This window comes from Mesoplodon bidens (genome assembly GCF_964165515.1).
Source record: "Mesoplodon bidens genome assembly, chromosome: 2".
Lineage (NCBI taxonomy): Eukaryota > Metazoa > Chordata > Mammalia > Artiodactyla > Ziphiidae > Mesoplodon > Mesoplodon bidens.
The window spans coordinates 49,880,448-49,907,561 of record NC_138177.1 but is presented as its reverse complement, the minus strand read 5'-3'; the positions used below and the strand labels follow the sequence as shown (position 1 = coordinate 49,907,561).

Below are 27,114 nucleotides of genomic sequence, written 5' to 3'. Positions count from 1 at the left end.
TCCTTTGCTGAGCTCCACCAAGCATGTGGGGTCCAGAAGCAGCCTCAGCTGCCAGGGAAAGTCCACTGTGGGACTTCCCTGCAGGGCCATTGAAGAGCCATGAGTGTCAGCCTGAACTTCACGCAGGAGGAGCAGCCCAGAGGTGGCCCAGTGTCCAGGGCCATTGGAGCCGCAGCTGGCTCCTGAGAACCCACAACCTGAACCCACTGGGCTTAAGTGACCCATGGGCATGAGGCCCAAATGGCACACATGAAGCCACTTAGGCCCGATGCAAGCAAACCCAGCAACCCTCCCCCGGGTCTTTAGAGGGTGCTGATCTTTCCATAGAGAAGCATCCCTGAGGATGTCAGACTCCAGGACCCAGCCTTCCTCACCTCTGCCCTGCTGGGTCATTAGAACAACTTCTGAGGATGTGAAGGCTCCAAAAAAAAAAATTTTCAGGAAGGATTTCTAGGGTTCTCTGGGGGTAAAGCATAGTGTTGTCTTCATGTTTCAAAGCACGAAGTAGGGCTTCTCACTCTTTTCCCTCCCATGGTGGGGCTAGTTTACTGCATCACCCTTTCCGCAGCCCTAGGCTAGGTGGGTAGTCCAGCCCTGGTTAAGGGAAAGCTGGGTATATTGCAGGGGAAGGACTAAATGTGCACAAATCTGAATGCCTCACCCCGGCATCGTTCTAGCTTCTAGGCAAAATGAGGAATATTCAAAACGACCCATAGTACCACTCTCACCTGATATTTAGGACACAGCCTATGTTTTGAACAGTGGAGGGGGGGTGGGGGGAAAGGAATAGGCAATTAGATGGTGGATTTGAGGTGAAAAAAAAGAAGACCCTTCTCTGCAAGTTCCAGGCCCTTACAGAGCTCCCCAGATGACAGGGAGCAGGAAAAGAGAAGGAGTGGGAAGGCAAGCCCTCCCAGCAGGAGGGCATGGTCCCTGGGCTCCTCCCTGAAATCAGGGCCCATCTGGGGGGTGGGAGGAAGGCAGGAATCAGGAAGCGAGCAATCCCACCTCCATTTCCCAATCCTCCTCCTCACAGATCCCCACCCTGTGCGGTGCCTGATTGGTTGTCAAGCACACCCAGCCGAGCCTTTCCCACCTCCCAGATGCAGCCCCTGAGAGCCACTCAAACAGAAAAGAATGTCAAGTTTATTTCACTTCTTGAAGGTGCAGGCCTTGATTTCCTCAGGGCTCTGGACCTACGGGCCTGTGCTAATTGGCACGGCTACTGTTGACACCGCTGGCTACAAACCCCAGAACCTAGTGGTGCCTCAGAGGGACAGGGGAAAGTGTCCCTGAGACACTGGCATCCGGCCTTGACCACCTGCTTTCTCAGCCTTAGGCTCAGCCAGACCAGAGGAGAAGGGAACTTGGGCTCTCATGCCTGGGGCCACGTGTGGTGGTCCTCAGACATCGCGGGAGCGGGGAGAGGGCTGTGTGTTCAATGTAGAGGAAGGAAGGCTGAGATGAGGTCGTTTGACCCCAGGAGGCCTCCTCTTCTGTTCCCTGAGGAGCAAAGCCCTGTAAACCAGAGGGGGTGGGAGGGAGGGGTTTTCGGAGCCTCTTCTCCCCACAGCCTGGCCAGGTTCAGCTATACAGGCCAGGGCAACAGAGGAGCTGCACCTGAGCCTACGTAAGATTCAAAGGTCAGCCTGGGCAGTGGGGCCAGGATCCAGAGATGGCCTGGTGCCCCAGGTCCTGCTGTGCTGCTTCCCGAGGAAAGGCAGTGGAAAGTAATGCTGGCAACATCTCCTGGCCGTCAGGCAGGAGAGAGGTAGGCTGATGAGTTGTGACCAGGTATCGTCCTGTGTTGGGTCCCCCAGTGCAGGCAGGAGAGCAGTGTCTGAACGATTCTAATGCTTCAGGATTCCTCATGCACCCCCCAGAGTTCAGATGTCAGGAGCCGACGGGACCCTACTTAACCTGTAAAGAGAGGCTCAGGTTAACTTCTGCCCAGGTAGAGAAGCCTGCAGACCATACTCCAGGGCCCAACACAATCGACTTTCAGAACACCAAGCCATTCGAATCCTCAGCTCTCCTCTTGTAGCATCTTGTCCACCGACAAGAACTCTCTGGTTCCCATCCCTGACTACACGTTAGAATCATCTGGAAAGCTTATAAAAATCCCCCAATCCAAGCCGCACCTAGAGTCTCTGGGGACAAGACCTAGGCATCTGTACTTTTAAAAGCTCCCTTGGTGACTCCAGTGCAGCCAAGGGTTAAGAGGAGCGAAAAAGGAATTCAAATTGTTTCTTTAGGCTCTTTGGTTAACAGCTCTGAACAAGGAAGTAAAAATTCACTAAAATAAAATTTTGAGCTATCTGTAAACAGACTACATATCACAGGGAGAAAAATTTATGTCAGCACTAAAATTATAACTTCCTGCCCCTGAGGGCTAATTTGGAAAGTTTTTCTAAGAAGCTGTCCAATTTCCTCTTTGCAGACATTTAAGAGGATGGGTTCTCCCCTTGCTGGAATGGAACATGGGATGTCCTCAACCCAAGGACCCTCTGAAACTCTAGGAACAACCGTGAGCCCTGCTCCTGGCTTCCCTCCCTCCTGGCCCCAATTCTGGCACCCCAGACTGGCGTGACCTCCGGGGAACACCTACCATTTGGTGAGTCCCGCTTCTGCGCACCCTCCCCGCCCCAGCACATTGCATATCTCATCCTGTTTAATCCCTGCATTAACACAATGAGGTAGGAATCACTATGCCTATTTTTCAGCTCAGAGCCGAACAAACCTCCCAGAGTCACACAGTTCGTAAGAAGCAGAGTCAGGGTCAAACCCTGCTGGAATCTCTGCAGACTCTTTCCACCGTGCCACTGGTTCCCAAACGGGGAAGTGACGGACATAAGGATGATGGGGAGGATGTGGGAGGTGCGTGCACGCACGCGTGAGCGTATATATGTGTAAACAGGGCTGACTTCCAGGGCGAGGACCATCCTTGATTCTGAGATTGTATTCTTCCTTCTCTTTGGTGTTAAAATGCACCTTATAAAGGGGACTTCTAGATGGCACTTTTTTTTCCCTTTCAATTCTGCTTACTGGGTAATATGAGAAGTTGGTCACTCTGTTATTCTCCAGTTTTCTTTTGTGAATTTTACTGGTGTACAGAATCCAAAAGGCTGAGCCCTGCTGCATCCGCCAGCATCTTCCCCAGTACCTGCCCACTCCCCCCCACCCCGCAAGGAAGGGACTCGATCAGGTGATGATACAGAGTCTCTAACACTGGGCCCGCAGCCCCGCGCAGTTCTCCCCAGCTCTGTGCTGCGGTTCCTGGTTCATCACCATTCTGAGGATGGTCATAAAGGTGACAGGAGCCGGTTTGCATGGGGCGTCAGGCAGAGTCCGCGTTCACAGAGAGCTGGACACAGCCGCAAATCCACGTGCCTCCCAGCCCCCATCTCTGACTGCACCGAGGTGCATATCCTCCAGACTACGGTGAAAGCCTACACCTGGTGAGGACCCCGACTCACCTGTGCACAAGGCTCTGATGTGACTGGAATATGGGCCCCCGTCATCAAGCCTGCTTGGGCATGCACGGGGCCTGTGCCCCAGGGGCGAGGGCAGTCTGAGGGCCCAGCCTCCCCACTGCCCGCACAGCGGGGTCTCACCCTTCGATGACGCGGTTGTTGTCCTGGAGGTCGGACGCCAGCACCTTCATCTCCTTGCAGAGCTCTTGCATGCTGTCCAAGGCGGAGGCGAGAGAGGCGGCGGTGGCTAAGGCCCAAGTCGCTCTGCCCAGACCCCTTCCTGGGAGGCCCTCCTTCCTCCACAGCCCCACCGAGCCTCATTCCTGCCTCCCGGGCAAGAGGCGAAGCCCCTAACACACACACACACACACACACACACACACACACGCACACACCCCTCTCTCTGGCACTTACTGGAGAACCAGGTCCTTTAGTGCAGGGCTAGGATAAGGAGCTGTAGGGGGTGGTGAGGCCTGAGCCCCCTTTGTTCTGTCCTGCAGGAGCTGGTGAGACAGCCAGTCAAGGATCTGAAACAACCGCACGTTAGTCAGAAAGGATAAGCCAGCTCATGTGTGGAGGGCAGCGGAGGTGTGGGGAGGGGTAAGAAATGCGTGATACAGTGGCCCCCAGCCCGCATCCCTGGAGTGTCAGGAATTTCCCACAAGCCCCTCCTTCTCATCCTGGGAGCACAGCTGGCGCAAGCACCATCACTGTGTGCGCTTGTGTTTAGGGGTGCAGACTGCCAAGCTCCCCTTCGTGTCTGACCTGCACCTGTCATGACAGTTGGAGCCAGGAGCTGCAGAGAAGGGGTGGGGACAGCCCAGCACCATCTCGGAAAGAATGTGCCCTGTGCTGGGGGCTGGGGAGGGGCATGTGGGCCTTGCTCCCTGAAGAACAGCCCCTCTCTGTCCCTGATGGCAAAGCAAGTGGCTTCTCAGAGCGGCCTGAGTTGGCCTCTTCTAGGAGAGCAGATCAGAAGACCAAGGAGCGTTCATATCGCCCGCCTCAGGGAGCCTCCCAGGCTGCACAGGGCAGAGAGGGAGATGTCTCAGCATTTTGGAGCCTCTGCCCTTGCAGCGAGTGGCCTTCAGTCTGAGAACACTAGGAACTGCCGTCCACACACTGGTGGATCAGAGACCTCCCATCCACACCAAAGTGTTTGGACTTGGTCAAGGGCAGCTCTGCCCCGAGGGAGGGGAATGGCCCGTATGCCCTCCAGGTGCCTGGTTGGCCCAGTTCTCCTCAGCAGCCCCGGGGCCCCGAAGATCCCCACCTTGCTGAGGCTCTCCTGGGCTCCCTGGGCTTCTGTGTTACAGGCGGCCACGGAGCAGCCCACCAGGCGCAGGTGGTTCCTGGTCTCATGCACCACCCTCAAGAGAGCAGAGAAACGTCAGAGCCCGGCCCACTCGCTCTCACCGGGGCCCACCCAGCAGTTCGGTCACCACACAGACACGGAGGAGAGGCTTTCCAGGTGGCAGAGGCTGGAGCTGGTGGGTGCCAGGCACTGGCCTCCCTCACTGCCTCTGCGCTTCCAGCTGGGCCCTCAGCCCTCACCTGTCCCAGGTAAGGATGCTGATGAGCACTCTGACCGGGGCTAGTGAGGGTCCTGGCGGAACCACAGTGGGAGCTGCAAATACGCCTGTCTCAGGCCGGGCCACACAAGCCGGTGAGGGTGAGCAAGGGCCCAGGTCAGGCTCTGGAGAGGCAGGGACCGCCTGCACTGGGACACTTAAAACGGGAACTGCCCACGTTCCCAATTCCAGAGCAGATCAAAGTCAAGACTCTGTTATGAATTCTCTTCTCTCTCTAAGTCGAGGGAGAGAGCAAGAACATCGCCCCACGGCACAAAACGTACACCAACCAAGTCCTGGAGGGCTTCGACCAGTGGTTGATTCTCAACTCTGGTTACACATTAGAATCACCCGAGGAGCATTTAAATACTGCCATCCAAGCCCTACTCCAGACCAATTAAGTCAGAATTTGGGATGGCTTGGGTGGGGGAGATGGAAACTGTATTTTAATGTAAGGGTAGGTGAGTGTCTGAGTCTCAGCCCCATAATAAGCCCACAGGTCACGTGGGCCACAGAACCAGCAGCACCTGGGAAACTGTCCTCTTGTCTCAGGAGGGGAAGGGGGAAGGGGTTTGTCTGAGAGGCAGAAGCCAAAACTCCTATAAGGGACAGTGTGCGAGGGGGGTTCTATATAAGGGCCTCTGCCTGCCCCTGCTTCCCAGACCACTTGTCCTCATCCCAGAGAGATCTTGTGTTTTCCCCAGAGAGGGGGCTTCTGAACACAACCACCTGGGACATGGAAAGAATCTAGATTTTAGAGGCAGTCATACCCATATGCTAGTCCTGGGTCTGCTATTTACTAGCGGTGTGGTATGAAGGAAGCAACCTGTTCTCTGAGCCTCAGTTTCCTCATCTGTGAAATGGGGTGATAGTATCCACTGCATAGGGTAGACGTTGTGGGATTAAATGAGTTAATGTATAGAAATCACCCAGCATACTACCTGGTCCACCCAGGGCCAAACATCCACCCCCCGTTTTTTGTTTGTTTGTTTGTTTGTTTGCTTGCTTGCTTTTGTTCCTTTACTACCACCTCTCAGTCAGGGCTCTGCAAAGCCCAGGGCTGTCTGAAGCCAGGAAGGGCCAGGCCAGGAGGGCCCTGAGGACCATGAGTTCAAGGTCTTGAACTTGAGGGCCAATGTTACCTCATTCTCTTGCCATGCGTGACCAGGGATGCCTGGTACTTCTGCACACGCTCCTCCTGGAACACCTGCAGGAGCCTTTTGGCTAAATGACTAAAATTCACCCTGAAAAGACAGAAACAGAGGCACAGAGATGAGAAGCCAGAGCCACCTGTGCACAAACCTAGCATCCCTGGGTCTTCATCACCCAAATGTCCAGCCCCTGGCTCCACAGCAGGGCCACTTCTCCCAAGGCGCCTATCCCACTTCATGTGCATCACGGCGAGCAGAGTGGCTGGCACAAAGCAACTCCAACAGAGGGATGTGGGAGAAGGACAGTGGACCTCAGGGAACGCACACGCTCTTGAGCTCAGCCCCCAGAGGGAAGGAGAGATGGTCGTGTGTGTGTGTGTGTGTGTTTGTGTGTAGAGTCAGGGGTGGGGGCAGAACTGGGGGAGTGAGTCCCCCAAAAAGCATAAAACCATGGAGGGCTTCCTGGAAGAATAGAGTGTCCAGGAGACAGAGGAGCAGAGGGAAGCCCAAAGGAGAGCCCAGGCAGAGGCCAGAAGCAGGAAGTAGCAGGTGGTAAGTCAGCGAGGACAACTAAGGAAAGAAATCCTTCAAACAAGCATGTTCATACCAGAAGTCAATCCAGTTCCATGAAGACTGCTGCTGAGAAACCGCCCTCCCCTGGCCCCAGATAACCTTCCCCAGAGGTAGATAGCCCCCTTTCCTCCTGTCCAGCTGTGGCCTGGGATCAGGGCCCTTTACCACCTCTTGTCTGGCACAGAGACTCGCTCTGCCCTGGTGACACCCACCCTCCTGCTCACCCGCCTGCCAGGGGGACAGGCACTCACTTATCCAGCTTGTGAATCTGCTCCTCGTTGTAGCCAAGCCCTGAAGGAAACAGACAGGGCCAAGGTCACCTATTCAAGCCGTCAACAGAACCGAATGGCGCAAGGGTTGGCAACAACTGCCGAGTGAAGGCAGCAGCCTGGGCCCTGCTCCACAGAGCTCACAGCCCAGCGGGGCCACGAAGGACAAACGGAGGGAAACAAGCACCCAAGACACAGCATTATGACCAGGTAGGGGCCCCCCTGGGCCAGGCAAGCCCGTGTAGGGAGCGGAGGGATGGGTGCTCGGGGAACACTTCAGGGACAGTGGTGGATAAGATGGGCCTTGAAGGATGTGTGGTCAGCCCTGACCCCTCATCCAATCCCCTTCCCAGCCTGGCTGATGCCTACAGCCTATTGACCCCATCCCTGAATATTCAGGCTGCAGGCAGAGCCACCTGGGCTCTGCAGCAATGGGCTGGATAAGCCAGGCCACCACCCTCGACCTCCGCTTCTCAGCCCAGCCACTTTTGCCAGAAGGAGAACTTTTGCCAGGAGGCCTGAAGTTATCACTGCCTTGGCAGCTTCCTGATGCTCTCTGCACTAGGGAGATGCTGCCCCCTCCTGGGCTTCAGGGGAATGGCCTCTGAAGGCCAAGATGAAGCGATGAGATTCACCTTGCTGCCTGCCCCCACCACTCCCCTAACAGCAGAATCACCTCCCTGGCCTCTTGGTCCTGGGCCCTGCGCTCAGCCAGCTGACTTATGAAGTCCAAGCGACTGATCTGGGAGGAGGCCCAGCCCTGTCTCCTCTTAGCGGGGGGCTATAGGCAAGTGATTTTGCCTCATCCATCACATGTAACACACAGGATGGGTGTGAGGGTAAAGTGAGAAAGTGCCCTGAAAAGATTCCAGAATGGCATCTTTCCACACCCCAAGTGTTGGCGGTTAAGTGTTATTCTTCCCGGTTCATTTTTAACTTTAATAAAGGACTCTTGCAAACCAATACAAATCAAACTCTTTTTGAGGCTGTAAAATGGGTTGGTTAAAAGTACGTGGACCTAGGTTGCTTGGGTTACTTAACCTTCCTGTGTCTCAGTTTCCTCATCTATAAAATGGGGAGGGTAACAGTGTCTAGAGCATTAAATAAATTAAGAACACACAAAGCCCATAGGACGGTGCCCAGCACACGGGAGGTGGTCAGAAGTGTTGTGGTCATAGGATGATGGAATTCCAGGGACGGAGGCAGAAAAGCCTCTGAAGGTCTCCTAAAATCACAGCAAGGGTGGCCAACTGGGTGTCAGGCCAGGCTTCTTGAGCCCAAGGTCCCCCTGGTTTCAGGGAATATGGGAGTCTCAGTTCTCCTGTCTCCTGTGCTGCTCCCCCTCCAAGGTCAGATCCAGAGGGGGCACTGAGGCTCCCATCTTCTAGAATCTGCATGTCCAATGCAGTGGCCATGTGGCTGCTGAGAACTTGAAATGTGGCCAGTACGGCTAATGTGACTGAGCACCTGAGTTTTTAATTTTAATTTAATGAATTCGATTAAATTTAAAAACTGAAGCAGTGTACAATGTTTTTTCCCCATCAGACACAGCTTTATTATTTTGGTAAGAGTACATTTCATTTTGTTAAAAAATTAGCTTCCAAATAGAGATGGCCAGTGAGTGTAAAATACACATGGGATTGTGAAGACTTAGTACAAAAGATAATGTAAAATATCTCTTTAATAATTGTTTCTATTGATCACATGCTGAAATGACAACTTGAATATATTGCATTGTATAAAATATGTTATTAAAATAAATTTCACCTGTTTCTTTCTACTTTTAAAATTTTGGCTACTAGCAAACTTAAAATTACAAACGTGCCTGGCATTGTATTCCTATGGGACAGTGCTTTTTAGATAATCCTAGGGACAGAAGAGAATTTGCAGTCAGGCACAAGCCCTCAAGTATTGATTTCCTGCACATTAGGAAATGCTGGGGGCATGGGTGGGCGAGAGTGTCGGTCGGTTCCTGGAGTGTTAGCTCCCCAACCCCTAGAGTCACCTGGAGCCTCCCCAGGCTCCCCCCACAACCCCCGCTGCCGTCAGCCCCAGCCCTGGGTTCGACCCTCCCCTACCCCATGATGGGCGAGAAGCTTCCCATCCCTGGGCCTGTAAATGAGCTGCTCCTGCCCAGGGGGTCTTTGTGAGGCTCCGTAGATAATGCAGGCCAAGTGCCTGGACTAATGACTCTATGGTATTTCTCCCGATCCTCCCTTTTCTGGAAAGCCTGACTAACACTTCAGTGAGCCAAAGTCACAACGGAGAGGCAAACACTCCTTAAACTGTAAAGTGCCCTGCAAAGATGAGGGGTCTCTTTCAAGGCCACCACGTCTATAGCATCCAGGCCTCAGCTGAGCCCCAGTGTGGCAACAGGCAAAGGTGGAAAGGCTTCATGTCCCTCACTGGTGTGCAGGCAGCCTGCAGGCAGCGACCCTGCCCTAGACCAGTGGCACCCGTGCACCATGGAGTGCCACCCGCGTAGTGGGCCTCCGGCAGCGCCACTGGATGGAGTGTTAGGGACAGGCAGCTAACCCAAGGGAAGGAAGGAGGGAGGGAGGGGAGAGCATGAGGAGTGTTTTGCTCTCCCTGTGGCTCACCTGGCCTCATCCTGGATTTCTTGAACTGTTTGTAAATGAGATACATCTTGTCCAAACAACACTGAATCTGCTGGATGCTGTGGGCACGAGACAGGGACCAGGTGATGGAAGAATCAAACAGCACAGGTAAAGGGTGAGGGAGGGGTGGGGATCGCGGTGGGAGGAGGGAAGCTGTCTCCCTGCAATAGGAGCCTCATTGCCATAGTTTTGGGGGCCAATACGGGAGTGGGGGTGACTCTTCTGTTTCTAAACTTGTTTGAGGTACCCTCGGGTTAGCCAGCCAGTCACCTCTCATTCCTCTGTTTATTCTTTCTCTCTTACACACACACACACACACACACACACACACACAGGAAGAAGCCAAGCAGGACAGGCAACAGGAAAGTGGCCTTTGCTACACAACAAGGCTTGAGAACAGGCTCCGGGAAGGAGCCTTGGACCGTGAAACAGGAGAGCCTGGTGGTGGCAGCTGCGTGTGGGAGCAGAATAGGAACTTCTCTTCTGTCACCTAGCGAAGGCAGAAGTCGTGCTTTCTGAGAATACCCAGTGCCTGGTACATAGAAGGGACTTAAATCATGAATCAACAACCCTTGTTTAAATTAAAACAAGAATGAATCAAGGTCTTTGGTCCTGCCTGCAGGCAGGGGAATTTGGGACATGACCTCTCTACCCTCTTGGCCTGGGGTTTAAGGTCATTATTGTTTCTTCCTTCCCCTTTTCAGATACAAACACTTTGTCTGAGATGTTGCGGGTGTTTGTGGGTGGGGGGTTATCCCTCATCCTTGGGCCTATTTAGCTCCACTTCCCCCCTGCAGCTCCTCCCAGGACCCTGTCTCAGCTATTTCTGAAGCTGGACTCAGGGCAGAGCCCAAGCGTGTTCCTAGGACTCTGAGGACCCCAGACCCCTGCCCTCCTGGCACCTGGGGTGGACAAAACCCCAGGTCCAGTCTTTATCCAAAGGGCTTGAGCCAGATGTGTTCCAAATTCAGAACTATCTTCTGATTTGAGAAAGGTGGTCCAGTAAACATATACTATACTGTGGAATTCCCTCAGAGGGCATGATCTGGGGGCAGTACTCCCTCATCACATACCCTCAGTCTTCAGAGCGCTGTAAGAATATTCACCCTAAGTGAGATAAATAAAGACTAGGAAGGGCTTCGTGTCAGTTGAGGTCAGGTTTTACAGCCAAAACAGCGAAGAAACACCCTGTGGTTTTCAGAGCTTTCTGAATTCAGAACTGAGGACCGGGCGTGCGGATCTGCGAGGGCGCTGACTGCGGGGGGTGTGGGGCTGTTCGAGGAGCAGGGCCACGTCCAGGTCAGAGCAGAGCGGGGAGGAAGGGGCTCCACACACCTGGCTGTGAGGGCAGGGGTGCTGGGGATTTTTCTGTCTGTTTAAAGGGAGACTGGGGATTCAGAGCTCGAAAATCCCAGGCGCAGGCCAAGCACGTAGGCTTTGGAGGTAGGCAGACCTGACCCGGAGCCTTACGTCTGTCATTTGTCATTTATTGCCTGGTGTCTCGGGGAGAACTAAGCTCCCTGAGTGAGCTTCCTCACCTATAAAAGGAGCATAAGAGTAGTTGTATCGTTATTGTTTTGAGGATTAAATGATAGAAGGAGGAGGACCTATTCGAGGGTCTGACGCAGCGCAAGGGTTCAGAAGAGGTAGGGAGCTCAATTGTTCTTTTATTTAGAACTATGGCACCTGCTAATGTTTGTAATTCACTCCCTAACTCCCAGATGGAGGCGGGACCCCAGATCCTTTTCTCCTTCTGGCCAGTCTCATGGGAGGGTCTTGTACATTCCTGGATCCCCTACCCCTAGCCCCAGGCCCCAGCATCCTTGCCAAGATAAGGGAGAAGGCAGGCTGACTCCTAAAGAGGTTACTGGGCCTTTTGTGCTCTGTGCACCCCCCAAACCACCACCCCCCCGCCCCACCAAGAAGAAAATCCCACAGACCTTCTGTCCGCATGTACCTGATCCCGGTTCTTCATCAGCTCAGAGCTCAGGTTGCTCAGGGTCATCTTGGTCTCTGTGATATTATGGGAACATCTGGAGAGGACCTCAGCCAACTGGGGGACACAAAGGCAGACCCCCATGGGGGCCTCAGCTGGAGGCTCCAATGGGAAGCCTCCCCACACCCCGCTCTGCGCCTGACAGCCCCTCACCAGCCCCAGCCTCACTCACGGTCCGCAGCTTGGACCTCAGCTCCATGGCCCTCTTCAGTTCCTGGATCTCAGGCACCCCAGCCACGTTGCTGAACCTCGAGGGAAGGATTAAAGTCAACATGAGGAACGTGACAACCAGACACCAAGTGTGTCTTGGATTGGATCCCGGTTGGGATGAAAACAGCTAGAAAAGAACACTTGGGGGATTACCAAATTTGAGTATGGATGGGAACTATAGATGAGATGGAATGTTTTGACACGGAGGGGGCAGAGATCATAAACTGAGAAAAGCAGGTTATAAAACAACAAGTACAAGAAAATGACAGGTAGGTTAACATACAGAAATAATAGAAAACTATCGAGAAGGAGATATACGACTAAGGAGTGACAGTGTACCTCTGGGCGGTAGGATATGGTTTTTTTTTTTTTTTTTTTTTGCGGTACACGGGCCTCTCACTGCTGTGGCCTCTCCCGTTGCGGAGCACAGGCTCCGGACGCGCAGGCTCAGTGGCCATGGCCCACGGGCCCAGCCACTCTGCGGCATGTGGGATCCTCCCAGACCCGGGCACGAACCCATGTCCCCAGCATCAGCAGGCGGACTCCCAACCACTGCGCCGCCAGGGAAGCCTAGGATATGGTATTTTAATCTCATTTTTGCTTATCTGTATTTTCCAGCTTAGTATAAGTAGCACATACTGATTTTATACCCATGACAATTGGGGAAAAAGAATCTTGTGTGTTTTGGCGTGGGATTGAAGGGGAGGGGAGAGAATTAGGAATGAGGTGGAGGCTCTGTGAAGGCAGGGTACTGCCCGCTCTGCTCACCCTTATATCTCCAGTGCCCAAGAAAGTGCTCGGCACACAGCAGGCACTCCACACGTGAGTATCAAACAAATTATCGAACACACGGATGGATTTTAGGGCATGGGATACTTGGCGGCAGAAGAGGATGAGGCTGACCCAACCCAACTGGACCGTGAGTCCGGAGGGGCAGGTCAGAGTCCTAGTCTTGGCTGCCACACCTTCCATCTGCATGATCTTGGTAATCACTTCAGCTTTCCAAGCCTCTGGCTCTTCATCTGTATAATGGGGAGATAAACCTCCTTCCTGCTACCATAAAAGGTGTTCGTGGGATTGAAGGAGACCTCAGAGATAATTGACGTGACTAGAGAACACATTCATACAGACACACGCTTTTTTGGGGGTGTGGGCGGGGAAGCACTGGGATTCCCTGAGCCAGTCCTGGCTGCCTGAACGGTGCCTCTGGATGGCAGCGGCTGCTGAGGAGGGCCGGGTAGCTTTGGGACAAAGGCAAGGACACTGCCAAGGGAGCGAGTCTTGGAGAACCCGCAGAAGGAGGAGCGCCCTGTGGGGGAGGCTGGCGATGATGGCCACTTGGTGCCATGTGCTTGGGCTCTTCCCAACATGAAATTCAGCTCATTAAAATATTCCAGGTTCCGCTGTGGGAGACGCTAGTGGCTTCGGACCTTAGAAGAACCGACAGGTCTGAGCATGTTCAGAAAAGAATGAGATTGCGATGCATGGGAGCTGGGAGGCCTCCGAGGTCATCCAAACCCCTCATTTTGAAAATGAGGAAATAGAGGCCCAGGTAGGAAAGGCAACAATGGCCTGAGGCTAACAGTGAGTTAATGAAGAGCTTGGGCCGGGCCTTCTGACTCTCGTGGGAGAATGAAACAGGCCTCAAAGCAGGCACTTGCCTGACCCTGAGCGCTCCACACCCACCACCCCTCGAGGAGGCCTTGGAGCCAGAACAGGGAGAAACAGCGGCCAGCAGACCCCAGGACAACAGCCCCGGGGCTAGCCTGTCGCTCTCCACACTCATCAACCCAGGGAAGGTGGGCAAACAACCAAATGCTCTCTCTATACATTTCTTTCTCACTCAAGAACCTAGAATAGGACTCCCCTGGTGGCGCAGTGGTTGAGAGTCCGCCTGCCGATGCAGGGGACACGGGTTCGTGCCCCGGTCCGGGAAGATCCCACATGCCGTGGAGCGGCTGGGCCCGTGAGCCATGGCCGCTGAGCCTGCGCATCCAGAGCTTGTGCTCCTCAGCGGGAGAGGCCACAGCAGTGAGAGGCCTGTGTATCGCAAAAAAAAAAAAAAAAAAAAAAAAAAAAGAACCTAGAATAGATCCTTTTCGGTCATTTTAGCGAGGTCCAACCTCTCATCTGGACCCTAGGACCTGCCTGCACTCTCCCCTTCCCTCTGTCCCTCTCCAATTCCACTCTGGGACATTCTCCACCATGACTGTGGCTTCAGCAAACCTCAGCAGCACCTCCCCACCCCTCCAGTCATGTCTCTGCATAGGGCCTTCCCACCCCAGGTATTCTGGCCTGGACAGCCTCCCTTCTTCCGGGTCTTCCTGGCTGCGTCTGCCCATCTCTCGTCTCCCTTTTCCCAACCGTCCTGCCACACGCACATGCTGGGGAAGGGCTGTCCTCCAGGGCTGTCTGCAGGCCTGGGGCCACATCCAACCCTGGAAGCCCGCTCTGTGCCTGGGCAGATGTCCTCTCGGGGGGACTCCACCACAGCGCTGCTGGCTGATCCTGCCCTCTGCAGCCCCTCTTCTCTGTCCCCATTGGAAGGTGGCTCAGCCATGCCGGGGACTCATCTGGAGACACTCCTCTTCCTCCTCCCAGCCTGGCCACCACCCTGTCTACCCCACGGTCAGTGTCGCTGCTGCCGAGTGCCAGGTGGAGGGCAAGTCTGCAGTGAGTCACCCTGCTCCTGGGAAACTCCCAGGACCTTCCTGAGGACAAGGGCTGTGGGATGTGATGGGTAGGACACTGGGCACGTTTGGCACAGTCTCTGCTCTTCTGCCACTACCTGTCACCAGGAGAGGCTCCAGCCACCATCAGCTTCCCTGGGCCACAGGGCTCCCACCTCTCACCTGTACCGTAGCCCCTGCCGCCTTCTCAGCAGCGCGCTGGCCAGTGGAGTCTTCCTGCTTCTCACCTCCAGACCCTCCAGCTTGATGTCCTCCTCCCCAGTCTCTCCCTTTCTGTAACCCATCACTCCTAATTAGCCCAAGTCAGAGGAGTGGAGGGTGTGGATTTCCAAGGACTGGGGCAGGGGATCCCAGGAGGCGGGGACAGTTTCAGGCCCAGAGGAAGCAGGAGGAGGCGTGTGGAGGATGAGACCGCCTAGGTCTCCATCCTGTCGAGTCCAAGGGACGGTGTGTGGGTGTGAGTGCTTCTCCCAGAGCCCTGCTCCAGGGCCTGGTGCAGGTGAGCAGTTTAAATCTTCAGAGAGGGGACTGGTAGGACAGAGGCCCCTTCCTGGGGCAGGGAGGCTGCCTTGGTACCTGGCGGGGCAGTGCCCTCACAGGTCCAGCCCCCTGAGGTGAGGGATTGGCTGGTGTGGGCAGGGATGGGGCGGGAGCACCCTCTCCGTTCTAGCATGGCAGGGAAGTCGGGAGCTCTGGGTGGGAGGGGAAGAGGGGCATTGTTGGAAAGATTGGGGTGAGGAACAGACAGAGAGAAGGGCTGATGGGTCTGAGCGGGGCTCATGCCGGCTGCGGCCCCCACCCTGGGCGGAACACCCACCTCTCAGTGCCGAGGCTGCTGCTGAGGAAGAGGAGGGCCATCCTCGTGACCTCCAGCGTCCGCCTGCACGTGGCCTGGAGTATCTCCCTGCCAAGGGGAGCCTGAGTCAGAGCTTCCTTCTCCCAGGGGACTGAGGGCACTGTGCCCATGGGCACAGCCCCAGGGCGGTGTTGGAAGGGGTCTGGGTTGCCCGTCCTACCCTGCCCACCCTCCTTGCCCTCCCCACCCAGCCCTTGGGGGTACTCACACGAACCAGTGCAGCCCCCGAAGCATCAGCTCCTGTCCTGCCAGCAAGGCCTGTGCCAGCCGCAGGGCCTGGTAGCCGGCACCCAACACACCCTGAAACACAGAAGTGGGCAGGGTCAGGTCGCGTACCCTGAACCTCTGTATGAACTACCCCCTCCCTGCCACCTGGGGGCCACCCCTCACCTTGGCCGTGTTGTAATCTGCCTGCAGGTCCACTTTGGGGACAAACTTGGGGATGTCCAGAGCAGCTGCAGATAAAGACCAGGTCTGAGGGGGCTGCCTGTCCGGCCCTGGATGAGGTCTGAGCTCATCATTCCTTATTTCCAGCTCACACTCAGCCCTCGCCACCTATCTGCCACCTCAAGCTTCCCAGCTCACCTAGAGCCCCCACCTTCTAAGCCTTAAATGCACTTAATGTGCTTCTTTACAATTGCAGTCCCTCACTGCCCCCTTGTGTCCACTCTGGAGAACTACAGCCTCATGCCCAAGGCCCCATCTCAACAGCAGAAAATAGGCTAAAAGCACCCCTCACACTCCGGGGTTTCAAGGTCAATTCCCCTCCCAGCCTTGGAGACCCTGAAGAGGAGGCATCATTCAAATGAGAAGGAGTGATGTTTTTGCTAGAACTTGGAGGACAAAGCTCTGGACCCCTGACCACCTTCTCTTCTCTCCAGCACCTTAGGCTCCTGCTTCCTCCAAATCAAACTATTGGAGGCTTCCCCACCAACCACAGACTGTGGAGACCACATTAAACCCACATCTCCCTGTTTCCATTGGAGTTTCTTTCCCAGATCTTTGGACGCTGTGAAGGTTGGGCAGGCCACCAGCCCGAGTCACACGGCATTTCAGAGGCGTATGCAGAATTAGAACCCAGATCTGCCTTCTACACCCTGGGTACCCAAAGAAACACCCACAAGAAAATGAATCAGTATCCTGGATTATAAACCCCTGCCCCTTGGAAGAGAATATGAGGAGGAGAAAAGATCCAGCCTGGGTGGCCCTACTCACGGTCCCTGAAGGCCAGCCCCTTGGGGGTCTCGCTGACCATGCTGAAGAGGGTCAGGGGGCTGCTTGCTGTCGTGTGGGCGATGTGCTGTGCTGAGAGGCTGGGCTCGAGGACACAGAGGTGACCCTCAAAGAGGTACTCCTGGTGCTGGGGGGCCACGTTGGTCTGCTTGTACACGGCCTCCAGAAAGATGGCTATCCTAGACACACCAAAGGCAGAGAGAGGGGAGGGGGAGGGGAGGGCATGTCAGCAGGCAGGATACAGGGTCAGGGTGACCCAAAGCCCAGCTAAGACTTTGGGTTCTGCTTTTCAGAGGGAGGGACTGGGTGATTTTTTCTCTAGGGTGGGGAGATGAAGGACAGAGCTCATGTCTTATAGTGGATGGAGACAAAGTGGGGACAGAACTCAAGAAGCCTTCACACCTCTTCCTGCCACACTTCCATTAAAACTCACCTAGTCCCATAGCATGCTCCAGAAATACAGGATTCCATGAGTAATACACTGGGGAAATGCACTGCCAGCACACACGCATGCACACACACACACACACACACACCCCACACACACACCCCTCAGGAGATTTATAATGCATCAGCTTTATAAAGTTTGCTGAATCTCTCAAGTCCAGCAGCAAGGAGGCCTGTTTAACTTTAACTTGGTGGAACTAGTATTTTTCCAAAGTAAGATTGGACCCAGAAACTTCCAAATCTAAACTGCCCACAGAGCACTGCCCAGGACACGCCCCTGTGCTTGGGGAGAGAAGGCTCGCGCCGCCCTCGCTCGCGCCCACTCACGTGTTGTGCGCGTGGATGTAGACGTGGTGCATGACGGCCTGCGGCAAGGAGAAGACGTGGACGACGACTCGCTGCAGGATGTCACTGGTCTCTGCAAAGAACTGGTCGAAGCCCCAGCACTTGGCCTGCTCCACCTCCAAGATGTTGGCCAGGATGGGCACCAGCTGGCTCTGCAGCCCCCTGCCCCCCGGGACATGGAGACTGTCAGGGGCCGGGGCCCAGAGTTGGCCTCCTCAAGTAGGTAATAGGGGCCTTCCATGAGAATGTCCTGAAGAGCCAGGGCCAAGGGGCTGGGGCAGGGTGGGATGGAGAGGAAGAGCTGGAAGGGTCTTCCAGCATCCAGATGGAGAAACTGGAGCTAGAAAGGGAGAGTGGTGTACCCAAGCTGCCAGCACACAGGGTGCTCCGCCAGGCCAGGCCTCAGCTGAGAGAAGGACATCGGCCCAGACTTGGGTCTGTGTCTGCCCCTCTCACAGGCTCCCACTCACAGGGACAGCTGGCAGGTGATGGGGAGGGTGTAGCTCCACTCCAGGGGCCCGTTCTCCAGCCTCTGAGTGCCTGCAATGGCCCCGGCTGGCTTCTCCGTGGTGATCCGGTACCTGGGGGAGACAGGACCAGGTCAGCAGGAGCCCCCAGCCCATCACACTTCAAGGGATGATGGACTCAGCCCGGAGGGCTCAGAGCACTGGGGCAAGTCACCCAGCTGCCCCGAGGCACCCTGAGAATGGAAATTGAGAGTCTGGCTAGCAGTCGTGATGCTCCCCAGTCAAGCTCTCCACTCTCTCCTCTGTCCCCCTCACCACACATCCGTGCCCACCTGCCTCCACACCTGCGCCTGCACTGTGCTCGGCCCCCGTGGCCTCCCCTCCACCTCACTATTCCAACCTTCCCTCCCCCAAAGTCCAGCTACCCTGACAGCCCCCATCCAAGTCACAGCTTGACCCCTGAGCTGAAGAGGCATTGACCTTCCTGCAAATCCACTTTAAATCTCTTTTGCTCTGGGTGGTGCCCTCCGTGGGAGCAGCGATGGTCTCCAGCTACTTCTGTATCAGACAGCAGAAAACCATGAGCGACCCGGGACCTGGGATCTGGGATCAGGAGGCTAGGCCCTTGCCCTTCCCCTTTGGCCCCGGCAGGCTCTGCAACCTTGGCCAAGTCGCTCTGGGAGCCTCAGCTGAGATGTGGTGAGCCACAAATGGAGGGGGGTGCTCAAGGGAAGCCCTGAACTAAGTTCTCCCATCAGGACGGGACAGGGCTCAGCCTTTTGTTTGATGGACTGATATCCAAGGATCCAAAAGAAGCCTGCATGGGGGGCAGACCAGGAGGACCGCGTTGTCAGAGACAGAAGAGGGGACACAGCAGGGACCAGAAGGGAAGTCCCAGGGTCCGCCCCCTCGCCCCCTGCCCGGTGGCCCACCGTACATGATCTCCTTGTTGCGCCGGGGCCCTCCAAAGGGGACGAAGGGAAGGCTGCCAGTGGCCGCGTGGTACAGGGTCACCCCAATGCTCCAGAGATCCACGGCCACCCCAAAAGCTTTCTGTTGGGGCTTGCGAAGCACCGCCCGCTCATACATGTCAGGGTGCTGCAGGAGGGGGAACCAGAGAGCTGTCATGGTGGGGAAGGGGGCAAGGGCCTGAGCACACCCCACTCAGACCTCCTTCTCCCACCTTCGGGAGGAAACAGAACCGTCAGAATGCATCTCCTTTGTCTTCTCAAAAATGGGTGTGGCATGTGCTTATCCAAAGCACCCCTCCCCCCAGCCCCAGCCTCTGCCCTGGGGAAGTGGTGACCAGCAGTGCTCCATCCTCCCTGAGGACCCTATCAAGGACTTAACTGAACAGGGGAGGCCTGGGCAGGCTGCAGCATTGCCTTTTCGGCCTTAGAGAACAGAACAGATTGCTCTGGCTGGGGATAGGGGGTGAGAGATAACCCTGCTGGACACAGGGAGATGGAACAGAGTCCCTCAGAGGGGCACTGAGAGTCACAAGGTGAGGGGCAGCCAGCTGCAGGGGAAGCCCTCCGCCCGGGCAGCGGGTCCCCCACGCCCGCTCACCAGGTACTCCTCGGTGCCATAGACCGAGACGAACTTCTCGTCGTCATCCAGCTCCCGGGCTGCCCCGAAGTCTGTCAGCTTGTAGATGCTCTGCCCCTCCTCCCCGACCAGGCGCATGATGTTGCCCGGCTTGATGTCTCGGTGGACGATGCCGTTCTCCCGCAGGTGGTTCATGCCGGCCACTGGGACAGAGGGAAGGCTGCTAGTGGCTCTGGCCAGGGGCAGCCCAGTGTCAAGGCTCATCTCGGAGGAAGGATCCACATAGACAGAGAGCGGGAACTCACGGGCCAACGGGGCCACAGGAGCCGCAGGAGAACAGAGACAGGCACAGAGCAAAGGATGGGGGTCCCAAGGAGGTGGGGTGTCGAGGTCCCATTGGGGTTCCCTAAGAAACTGAGAGGGATGGCGTCTCTGTCTCCCAGAGGAGGGCACTCTCCTCCCTACCATTTTTTAAAACTTATTATTATTGTTTTTAATTGTGGTAAAATCTACCTAACATAAACTTTACATTTTAACCATTTTTAAGGGTGCACATCAGGGGCATTAAATGCACTGACACTGCTGTGCTACCATCACCACCATCCACCTCCAGAACTTGGTCAACTTCTCGGACAGAAATTCTACCGATTAAACACTCACTCTCCGTCCCCCCACCCCAGCCTCTGGCAATCACGTTCTACTTTCTATCTCTATGGATCTGACCTCTCTAGGTCCCTCACATAAAAGGAATCATACAGTAGTTGTCCTTGTGTGGCTGGCTTTTTTCACTCAGCACAATGTCTTCCAGGCTCATCCATGTGTCCTTTCTAAGGCTGGCTAGTATCCCATCATACGTATATCCCATATTTTGTTTATCCATTCATCTGTCTGTGACATGTGGGTGGTTTTTGCCTCATGGCTACTGTGACTAATGTTGTTATGAACATTGGTGTGCAACCTATTTTAAATCTTAGTCTGAAATCGGAGTTTTAAGCTGCTGATTAGCAGGAATCAGACACTTGGGTTCTGTCTGTTCATTAGCAACTGTGCCAGGTCTGTGAATGGGGAGCCTCTTAGCTTCCAATGTTCTTCTGTGTTTGGATACTTGTTCCAGAAATGCCATACCCCTCTGGGACTTCACCTGCTGCTGAGGGCTGGGTCTGTGGCTGGCCTGAGGTGGGGAGGGGGGTCCCCGGTGGGAGTCAAGGAGGGGCTTACCCACACAGCGCAGCACCACCAGGAACTCGCCCTCGGGCAGCCCAAAGGCGTTCTCAGGGCTCTCCAGCACGCTCAGCAGGCTCCCGCTGGAACAGTACTCCATCACCAGCACCTTCTGCCGGCTGCCCCCCTGTAAGGGACAGAGGGAGGCTTGGGGCTTCTTCTCTTCTTCCTCAAGACGGGGTGGCTCACCCTAGAGCCCAAAGCCCCCATTCTCTAGGTCTCCGCTTCTAGCTGGCCTTCCTTCCTTTGGCCTCACAGTGAGCCCAAGGTCACCTTTTTCAGGAAGCCTTCTTTGATTAGGCCTCATTCCTCATCCTTACTTTCCCAGGCACTGCCCCCAGGCCCCTGGCACCCTTCACTCCTCTCTGGCCGACCTGCTGAGGAGCATGTGCCCAAGTCTCTATTATTATGTGACCTGCCCCTTCCCAGCCTATCAGAGTCGAGGACAAGACCGTCTGCCTCTGACCAAGCACTGGACCCACCATCTCCTCCACCGCAAAGAGCTTGATGATGTTTTGATGGTTCAGCTTCCGCAGGACCTCAAACTCCCTCACCTGCACCTCGCGGGGTCGCAGGTAGCTGGCCGTGTTGAAGACCTTCACAGCAACCAGCTCCCCGGATTTCTGCCATGGGGGATAATATAAATGGCACCCCTGCCCTGGGAGCACACCCCCCGCCCAGGCCTCCGTTCAGCCTCTCCCGCCAGCCTAACCCCAGGGATGAGTGAAGGCAGCCTGGTTGGGGCTGGGGGCCCCCACCCTCAGCTCCTTTCCCTCCTCCAGCCCGTCCTGCAGCACTGGGAGATGACAGGAGCTTGGCACACCTGGTACCCTGCAGGGGATGGTTTGTTGTTACTGCTACTGTTGCTATTGACGTAACTACAGTGGCAGCTAATACTCCCTGGCCTTAGCAGCAACGTTCTGTCTGGCTTCAGCTCTTAAGTACGAGATAGTGCAGTGTGTCTCGTACGCGGTGCAGCTCTCCATCAGAGTAAAGGCAGGACAAATCCAAACGAGTCCCACTGCCCACCTCGACTTGCTGTCACCTCCCTTGGACGTTGGCTGGTGTCTTCATGCCTTTCTCTCCAGCCCCCAACCGTGCCTGGCAGAAGCTCCATCCCAAGGAGCCCAAGTCGGAAGCCCACACCTCTGCTCCACTCCAGAGGGTGCAGAACAAATCAGAGAACCCTGCCCAGCCATCTCACACCACCCTTCATGCTCACTGGGGGCCGACTTCCTGGCTGCGAGCGGGCCGGGCTGGGCTGGGCTGCATCCTACCTTGTTTCGGGCCTTGTACACACTGGCAGTGGCCCCCTGACCCAGCAGGTCATCCGTGTGCCACAGGTAATTGACGGTACTCTGCATCTCTTGCTCCCAGCTGGCCGGCCACCTTCTGCTCAGAAAAAGAACATACTGGGGTCTAGGATTCCACCCGTGACCTGGGGTGGACACTGGTGACCTGACACGTAGCTTTGCCCAAGACCACCCCCCCCCCCATGAAGGGCTCCATGTGGCCATTCCAGAGGCAAGGGGGTAGGAGAAGTGTGAAACACAGAAAGGTTAAGTGACTTCTCCAAAAAGAAGCACAGCCACTGGGCCCTCAGACCACAGCTGGGGCCTGTCCCACCTCAGGGCACTCTACCTGTCCCGACTCCCCAGGTCCCTGTCAACGTCCTCCCCAGACAGGCTGTTCTGCGGAGACAAACCCTTTTCTCTGTCACTTCTCCCAGGCACTGCGAGTTCTGGGGGTTTTGGCATCCAGGCCTGGGATTGTCCCAGGAAGCAGAAATAGTGCTTGAAGGAAGAGCCCCAGGTCAGACAGTGTCAACCACATCACCACAAATCTCCAGGATTGCAACACGAGCCTGAAGCCCCTCCCCACGGCTCGCCTGGGCCCACCACTTCCTGCTGCTGTCAGCTAACATGGCCAGGTCAGAGCTGCTCAGGAGAAGAAAGTGATGCTGTGGAGAGAGCGTGTGTGTGAGTGTGAGTGTGTGTGAGTGAGCATGTATGTGCGTACTTATGAGTGTGTGTGTGTGTGTGTGTGTGTGTGGAGGGGGTGGGAGAGGCAGGAGGCCATCAAATCGAAAAGCTCGGGAGCCTGTGGAAGGATCTGAAACCGCTCTACAACTCTGTTCCCCATCTTTGCCCTCATCCTCTTCTCTCCAAAGGCCAGTTCCTCTAAAGCAGTTGGCTGCAGAGAGTGTAGCCTCAGAAGTTAAATCTGGTGCTTCTCTGAAGAATAGGGCCATGGCTGGTCTTTATGGGATGGCTGGGAGGAACATAAGAAGGGCCACCACCCCTCAAATAGTCTCAAATAAGGCTGAATTAGACAGGGCTGCTTCCTCTTCTATCACCTTAAAGGTTGTCAATCCTAGGGTCACCATGCCTGGAATCTCACTGTTCCTTAGCTTTGAGCCTTCTCTCTGTAATCTTTTTTTTTTTTTTTTTTTTAATGGAAATCCTGAGAAGGTCAATTCTTTGAGCCAGAGGCCACTTTGAGAGACCAGAGGTCAATTCCAGTTTCAGAAGATGTATTAGTGTTTGCATTTTATAGAAGCAGCTGAGGGGCTGAGAGTCTCTCTGAAGACAATGTAATATAGCTTAGCAGGAATGAGTTGGTGAGATTTTCCCCTCTGAGGCTGAGGAGGAATCAGCCCGCGGGCCTGGGGCTGTGAAACCAGGTAGAGCATCCTGAAATCAAGGCCAAGGGCCCAGGCAGGGGAGATTTCACCACCTTCAAAATCCTCCCCAGGGCTGGTCCTGGGGCAGAGAACAGACGAAGGTCTGAGGAATGGGCAGCGTGGCAGAGAGGGCGGAGCCTAGACAGGCTGGCATGCCCCGGGCTCTGCTCCTGGCCCTGCCAGGGCTATGCTTAGGAGCCTATGGGCAGCACATCTGGTCGGGTCTGCGTGCTCTGTGCCTCCCAGCCCAGCAGCTGGTGCACAGAAGGGCTCACTATCCTACAGCAGCGGTTGGATGGATGGGAGCCAGAAGCCCGACGCCCCACCCACCTTCCTCCTCCTCCAGGCTCTGCAGTAGCTAAAAGCACTTACCCTGTGCTCTGAGCAGTCCCGGATCAGGCAAAGACTCTCCCCAGCAAGTGTGTGTTATGCTCTCTGTCTGTGGCAAGTCCAGGAGCTGAGCTACACCGGAAAGAGGAGGGCGGATGAGAGGCACCCCTGGGCGCCGTTTGATTCTCAGCCTCCGTCAAAGGCCCCCCGCTCCAGCCCTTTAACCCTTTCCTGTTTGTCACCCTCCCCCACAGAGCTGGGGGTTTCCAGCCCAATTCCCCAGCTCCAGGAGACTCTCCTGGCCACTCCCACCCCCAGGACCTGGGCCGGTGAGAAGGACCCCAGGAGAGGTGAGGGCAGGCACCAGAAGCCAGGCAGAACAGTACAGAGGCAGGGCGGAAGGCTGGCTTCAGGTGTTGGGAAGCACAGCCCCGGAAGGGAGCATCGCAGGTGGACTGCAGCTCTCCTCTACGCCCCTTGCCTCTCCTGGGCCTCCAAACAGTCCTTGGCAAGGGTGCCCACCCGAGATGGAGCACAGGGCACCTCTGGGGGCGTGGGGAGGAGCCGCCGCCACAGAGAGATACAGGGAGGGGACGTGGGCCGGCCGGGAGAGCAGCTGCTGACTGACCAGCACCCCGGCACTCTGCTAAGTGCTGTCCTGCAGCTGCCTGGCGCCCCGGCTTCCCCATTCAACGCCCTCCCTCCCGTGGACTCACCCCATCTTGGCTGTGGGGCATGCAGGTTTGTGGGACTGCGTGACGCCCCCAGAGCTTTCAGGGCTTGTTGTCATTCATGGGCAGCGCCCATAGCATCCTGGTGGCCACGGGCCCTGGGAACCTGAAGACGGGCCAGTTGAAGTGGCTTCGTGCCACCCTGGGAGCTGGGAGAACTGGGAGCAGAGGCCAACACTCGCTCAGCTCCCTGCCGGCTCTCAGTTCTCTCACACTTCCTGATTTCGTTCTTTCTCTCTCTTAAAGAGACAGAGGCAGCTGGGCTGCAGCCACCACCCCCGGCAGGAAGGAGAAAGAGGGTGCCCTGAGTTCCCAAGTGGAGGCAACAGGACCAGAGTCTGAGCCACAGAGAGGCCGGGCACTGAGGCTGAGTGGCTGTGGTGGGCAGCTGGATGCTATTTCTGTACCTGCCGTGGTTCACTGGAGCAGGCAAGTTCAGATTCAGCCCCTACAGAGCAGGTTGGGCCAGTTAAGCAAGTGGACAGCTGCTTGGGAAAATGAACTTCCCACACCCAGGGGTCCCAGGGAGGTCCAGGACCTATGACCAGCCACTTCTAGGAGTTGGATCTGACTCATCTACCCAGTGAGCCTGCAGAAGTCCAAGAGCAAGCACCGCCCTCCAGTATGAACTTGAGCACAGCGTACGACCCCTGCCAGACAGTCTTCTCACCCAAGGCATGAGAATGGTAACACGACACCATTGGTTGTGTGAGTGACTTGGGACAGTATATTTGGAAATGCACGGGCAACTGGAAAGTGCTTTACAGAAGGCACTGAGGCTCATACACCTTCGGTAATTTGCCTGCGATCTTCAGAGATTGCTGGGCTGGAACGCAGGTGTGCCAACTGCCCATTCAGGACTCACTGCCCCAAACCAAGTTCCCTAGCAGGCTGAAGAGGTCTGCCTGGCTCTGGTCAGCTCCAAGATGGCAGTTGGATAAGAAATGGTTAAAGCCAGGAAATTCCACGTTTCAATAGAAAGCTGAAGGGACTTCCCCATGGCCACACCTGGTGGTTTCCTCTGGCAGCCCCACCCCTAGTACAGTGACACCAGGACAGGGAGCCCAGTTGAGAACTGCCTTGTGCTCACATAGATACACTTACTGATGCCCACCCCCCTCCCTGCAAGCAGCCAGGGCTGCTGGGTGCGACCCAGAGGTGCTGCCCTGCCGTCTCTGACAGCAGGACTAGGAGAAACGTCCCTTAGACCTCCTGTTCTTCACCCAGGATTCCCAGGTTTCCTCCTGCCTGGTATACAGTAGAATTCCATTTCCTTGACACCCTCTGATTAGGCGGGGCCATGTAATTTCTTAACCAAAAGCATTTTAATTAATTAATTTATTTATTTATTTGCGGTACGCGGGCCTCTCACCTTTGTGGCCCCTCCCCACTGCGGAGCACAGGCTCCGGACACGCAGGCTCAGCGGCCATGGCTCACGGGCCCAGCCGCTCCGCGGCATGTGGGATCTTCCCGGACCGGGGCACGAACCCGTGTCCCCTGCATCGGCAGGCGGACTCCCAACCACTGCGCCACCAGGGAAGCCCAACCAAAAGCACTTAATTGCTAAGGCAAGACACCCTGCTCCCCCCCAGCCCCTGTGACAGTGTGCTTCTGTTAGATGTGGTGACTGCCCTCTCAGTCTGGGTCCCCGAGTGACCACAGAGCAGAGCCCCCCTGCTGGCCCACAAGGGACATGTAACTTTGGTGAGAAATCAACCTTTGTTGTTTTAAGCCAGTGGGATGTGCAACATTAACCCAGCCTATGGCTAAAGGTCTACTTGTTCCCCCCCGCCCCCACCACGAACCTACCTGGTCCTCACCAGCATCCCTACTCTGCTCTCTCTGCATCAAGCCCGCTCTCTTTCCCAGCGTCTTCAGCACCCTGAAGTGCAATGACTGTGTGTCCAGTATCTACGAGGAAGCAGGCACTGTGTGCCGAGGACACAAAGAGGAGACCTAGTCACCCCCTCCGCCAGGAGCCGGGGTTCAGGACAGCATGGTGAATGCTATGAGATATATACTTCAGCAGGGAGTGATTCTGTGAGCCTGGTAGAGGGGGACTGCAGCCGGGAGGGGCAGCTGATGACCAAGAAGGGCTTGCAAGAAGAAAAGATACTCAACCAGACTTTGGAGGGAGGGCAGTTGGGCAGAGAAGAGGGAGTCAGAGGTATGGCATCCCAGGTCATGGGAACACATGCAGAGGCTCAGAAGTACAAGGTGGGCAGTGAGCTGCTGTGTGGTGACAGACCAAGTTTCGCTGGGCATCCTCTGTTAGGTCACATCCTCTGTGTGGACAAAAGGAATGAATGTCTTGCCTGTGGTTTTGAGCTGCTGGCCCGAGCTGGGCAGCATGTCCGTTGTTTCATCTGAGGAGGTACAGGAGCCTGGCAGGCTCCTGAGGGGAAGAGGACGCCTATAAGAGGCCTCACCGCATTTTCCTGAGTGGCTCTGAGAACTCATAGAAATAGAAGTGACAGGGCTTCCCTGGTGGCGCAGTGGTTGATAGTCCGCCTGCCGATGCAGGGGACACGGGTTCGTGCCCTGGTCCGGGAAGATCCCACATGCCGCGGAGCGGCTGGGCCTGTGAGCCATGGCCGCTGAGCCTGAGCGTCCGGAGCCTGTGCTCCGCAACGGGAGAGGCCACAACAGTGAGAGGCCCGTGTACCGCAAAAAAAAAAAAAAAAGAAAAGAAAAGAAGTAG

The 27,114-nt window shown here is 55.8% G+C and overlaps 1 protein-coding gene across 8 annotated transcripts; it reads right to left on the bottom strand.

Moving 5' to 3' along the window:
* Positions 1-1,126: 1,126 nt before the first annotated feature.
* Positions 1,127-24,609, bottom strand: IKBKE (inhibitor of nuclear factor kappa B kinase subunit epsilon; the record flags this gene model as incomplete). 8 transcript variants are annotated; one of them, XM_081226182.1, is made up of 22 exons in its annotated part: positions 24,398-24,609; positions 23,724-23,813; positions 21,946-22,060; positions 21,151-21,291; positions 20,666-20,795; positions 19,469-19,650; positions 18,837-18,997; positions 17,903-18,013; positions 17,415-17,594; positions 16,623-16,819; positions 15,798-15,862; positions 15,616-15,707; positions 15,369-15,455; positions 11,824-11,899; positions 11,596-11,708; positions 9,638-9,714; positions 7,020-7,059; positions 6,187-6,288; positions 4,747-4,843; positions 3,888-4,000; positions 3,615-3,686; positions 1,127-1,920 (listed from the first exon to the last, which is right to left on the bottom strand). In XM_081226182.1, exons 3-22 carry the CDS (start codon positions 22,030-22,032, stop codon positions 1,887-1,889), a joined length of 2,157 nt encoding a protein of 718 aa, XP_081082308.1. In that variant the 5' UTR covers positions 22,033-22,060; positions 23,724-23,813; positions 24,398-24,609. The 8 variants fall into 8 exon arrangements, 7 of the variants coding, with proteins under 7 accessions (XP_081082308.1, XP_081082309.1, XP_081082311.1 ...); XM_081226183.1 differs by having other exon boundaries at positions 11,824-11,893; XM_081226185.1 differs by having other exon boundaries at positions 21,223-21,291.
* Positions 24,610-27,114: the final 2,505 nt, after the last annotated feature.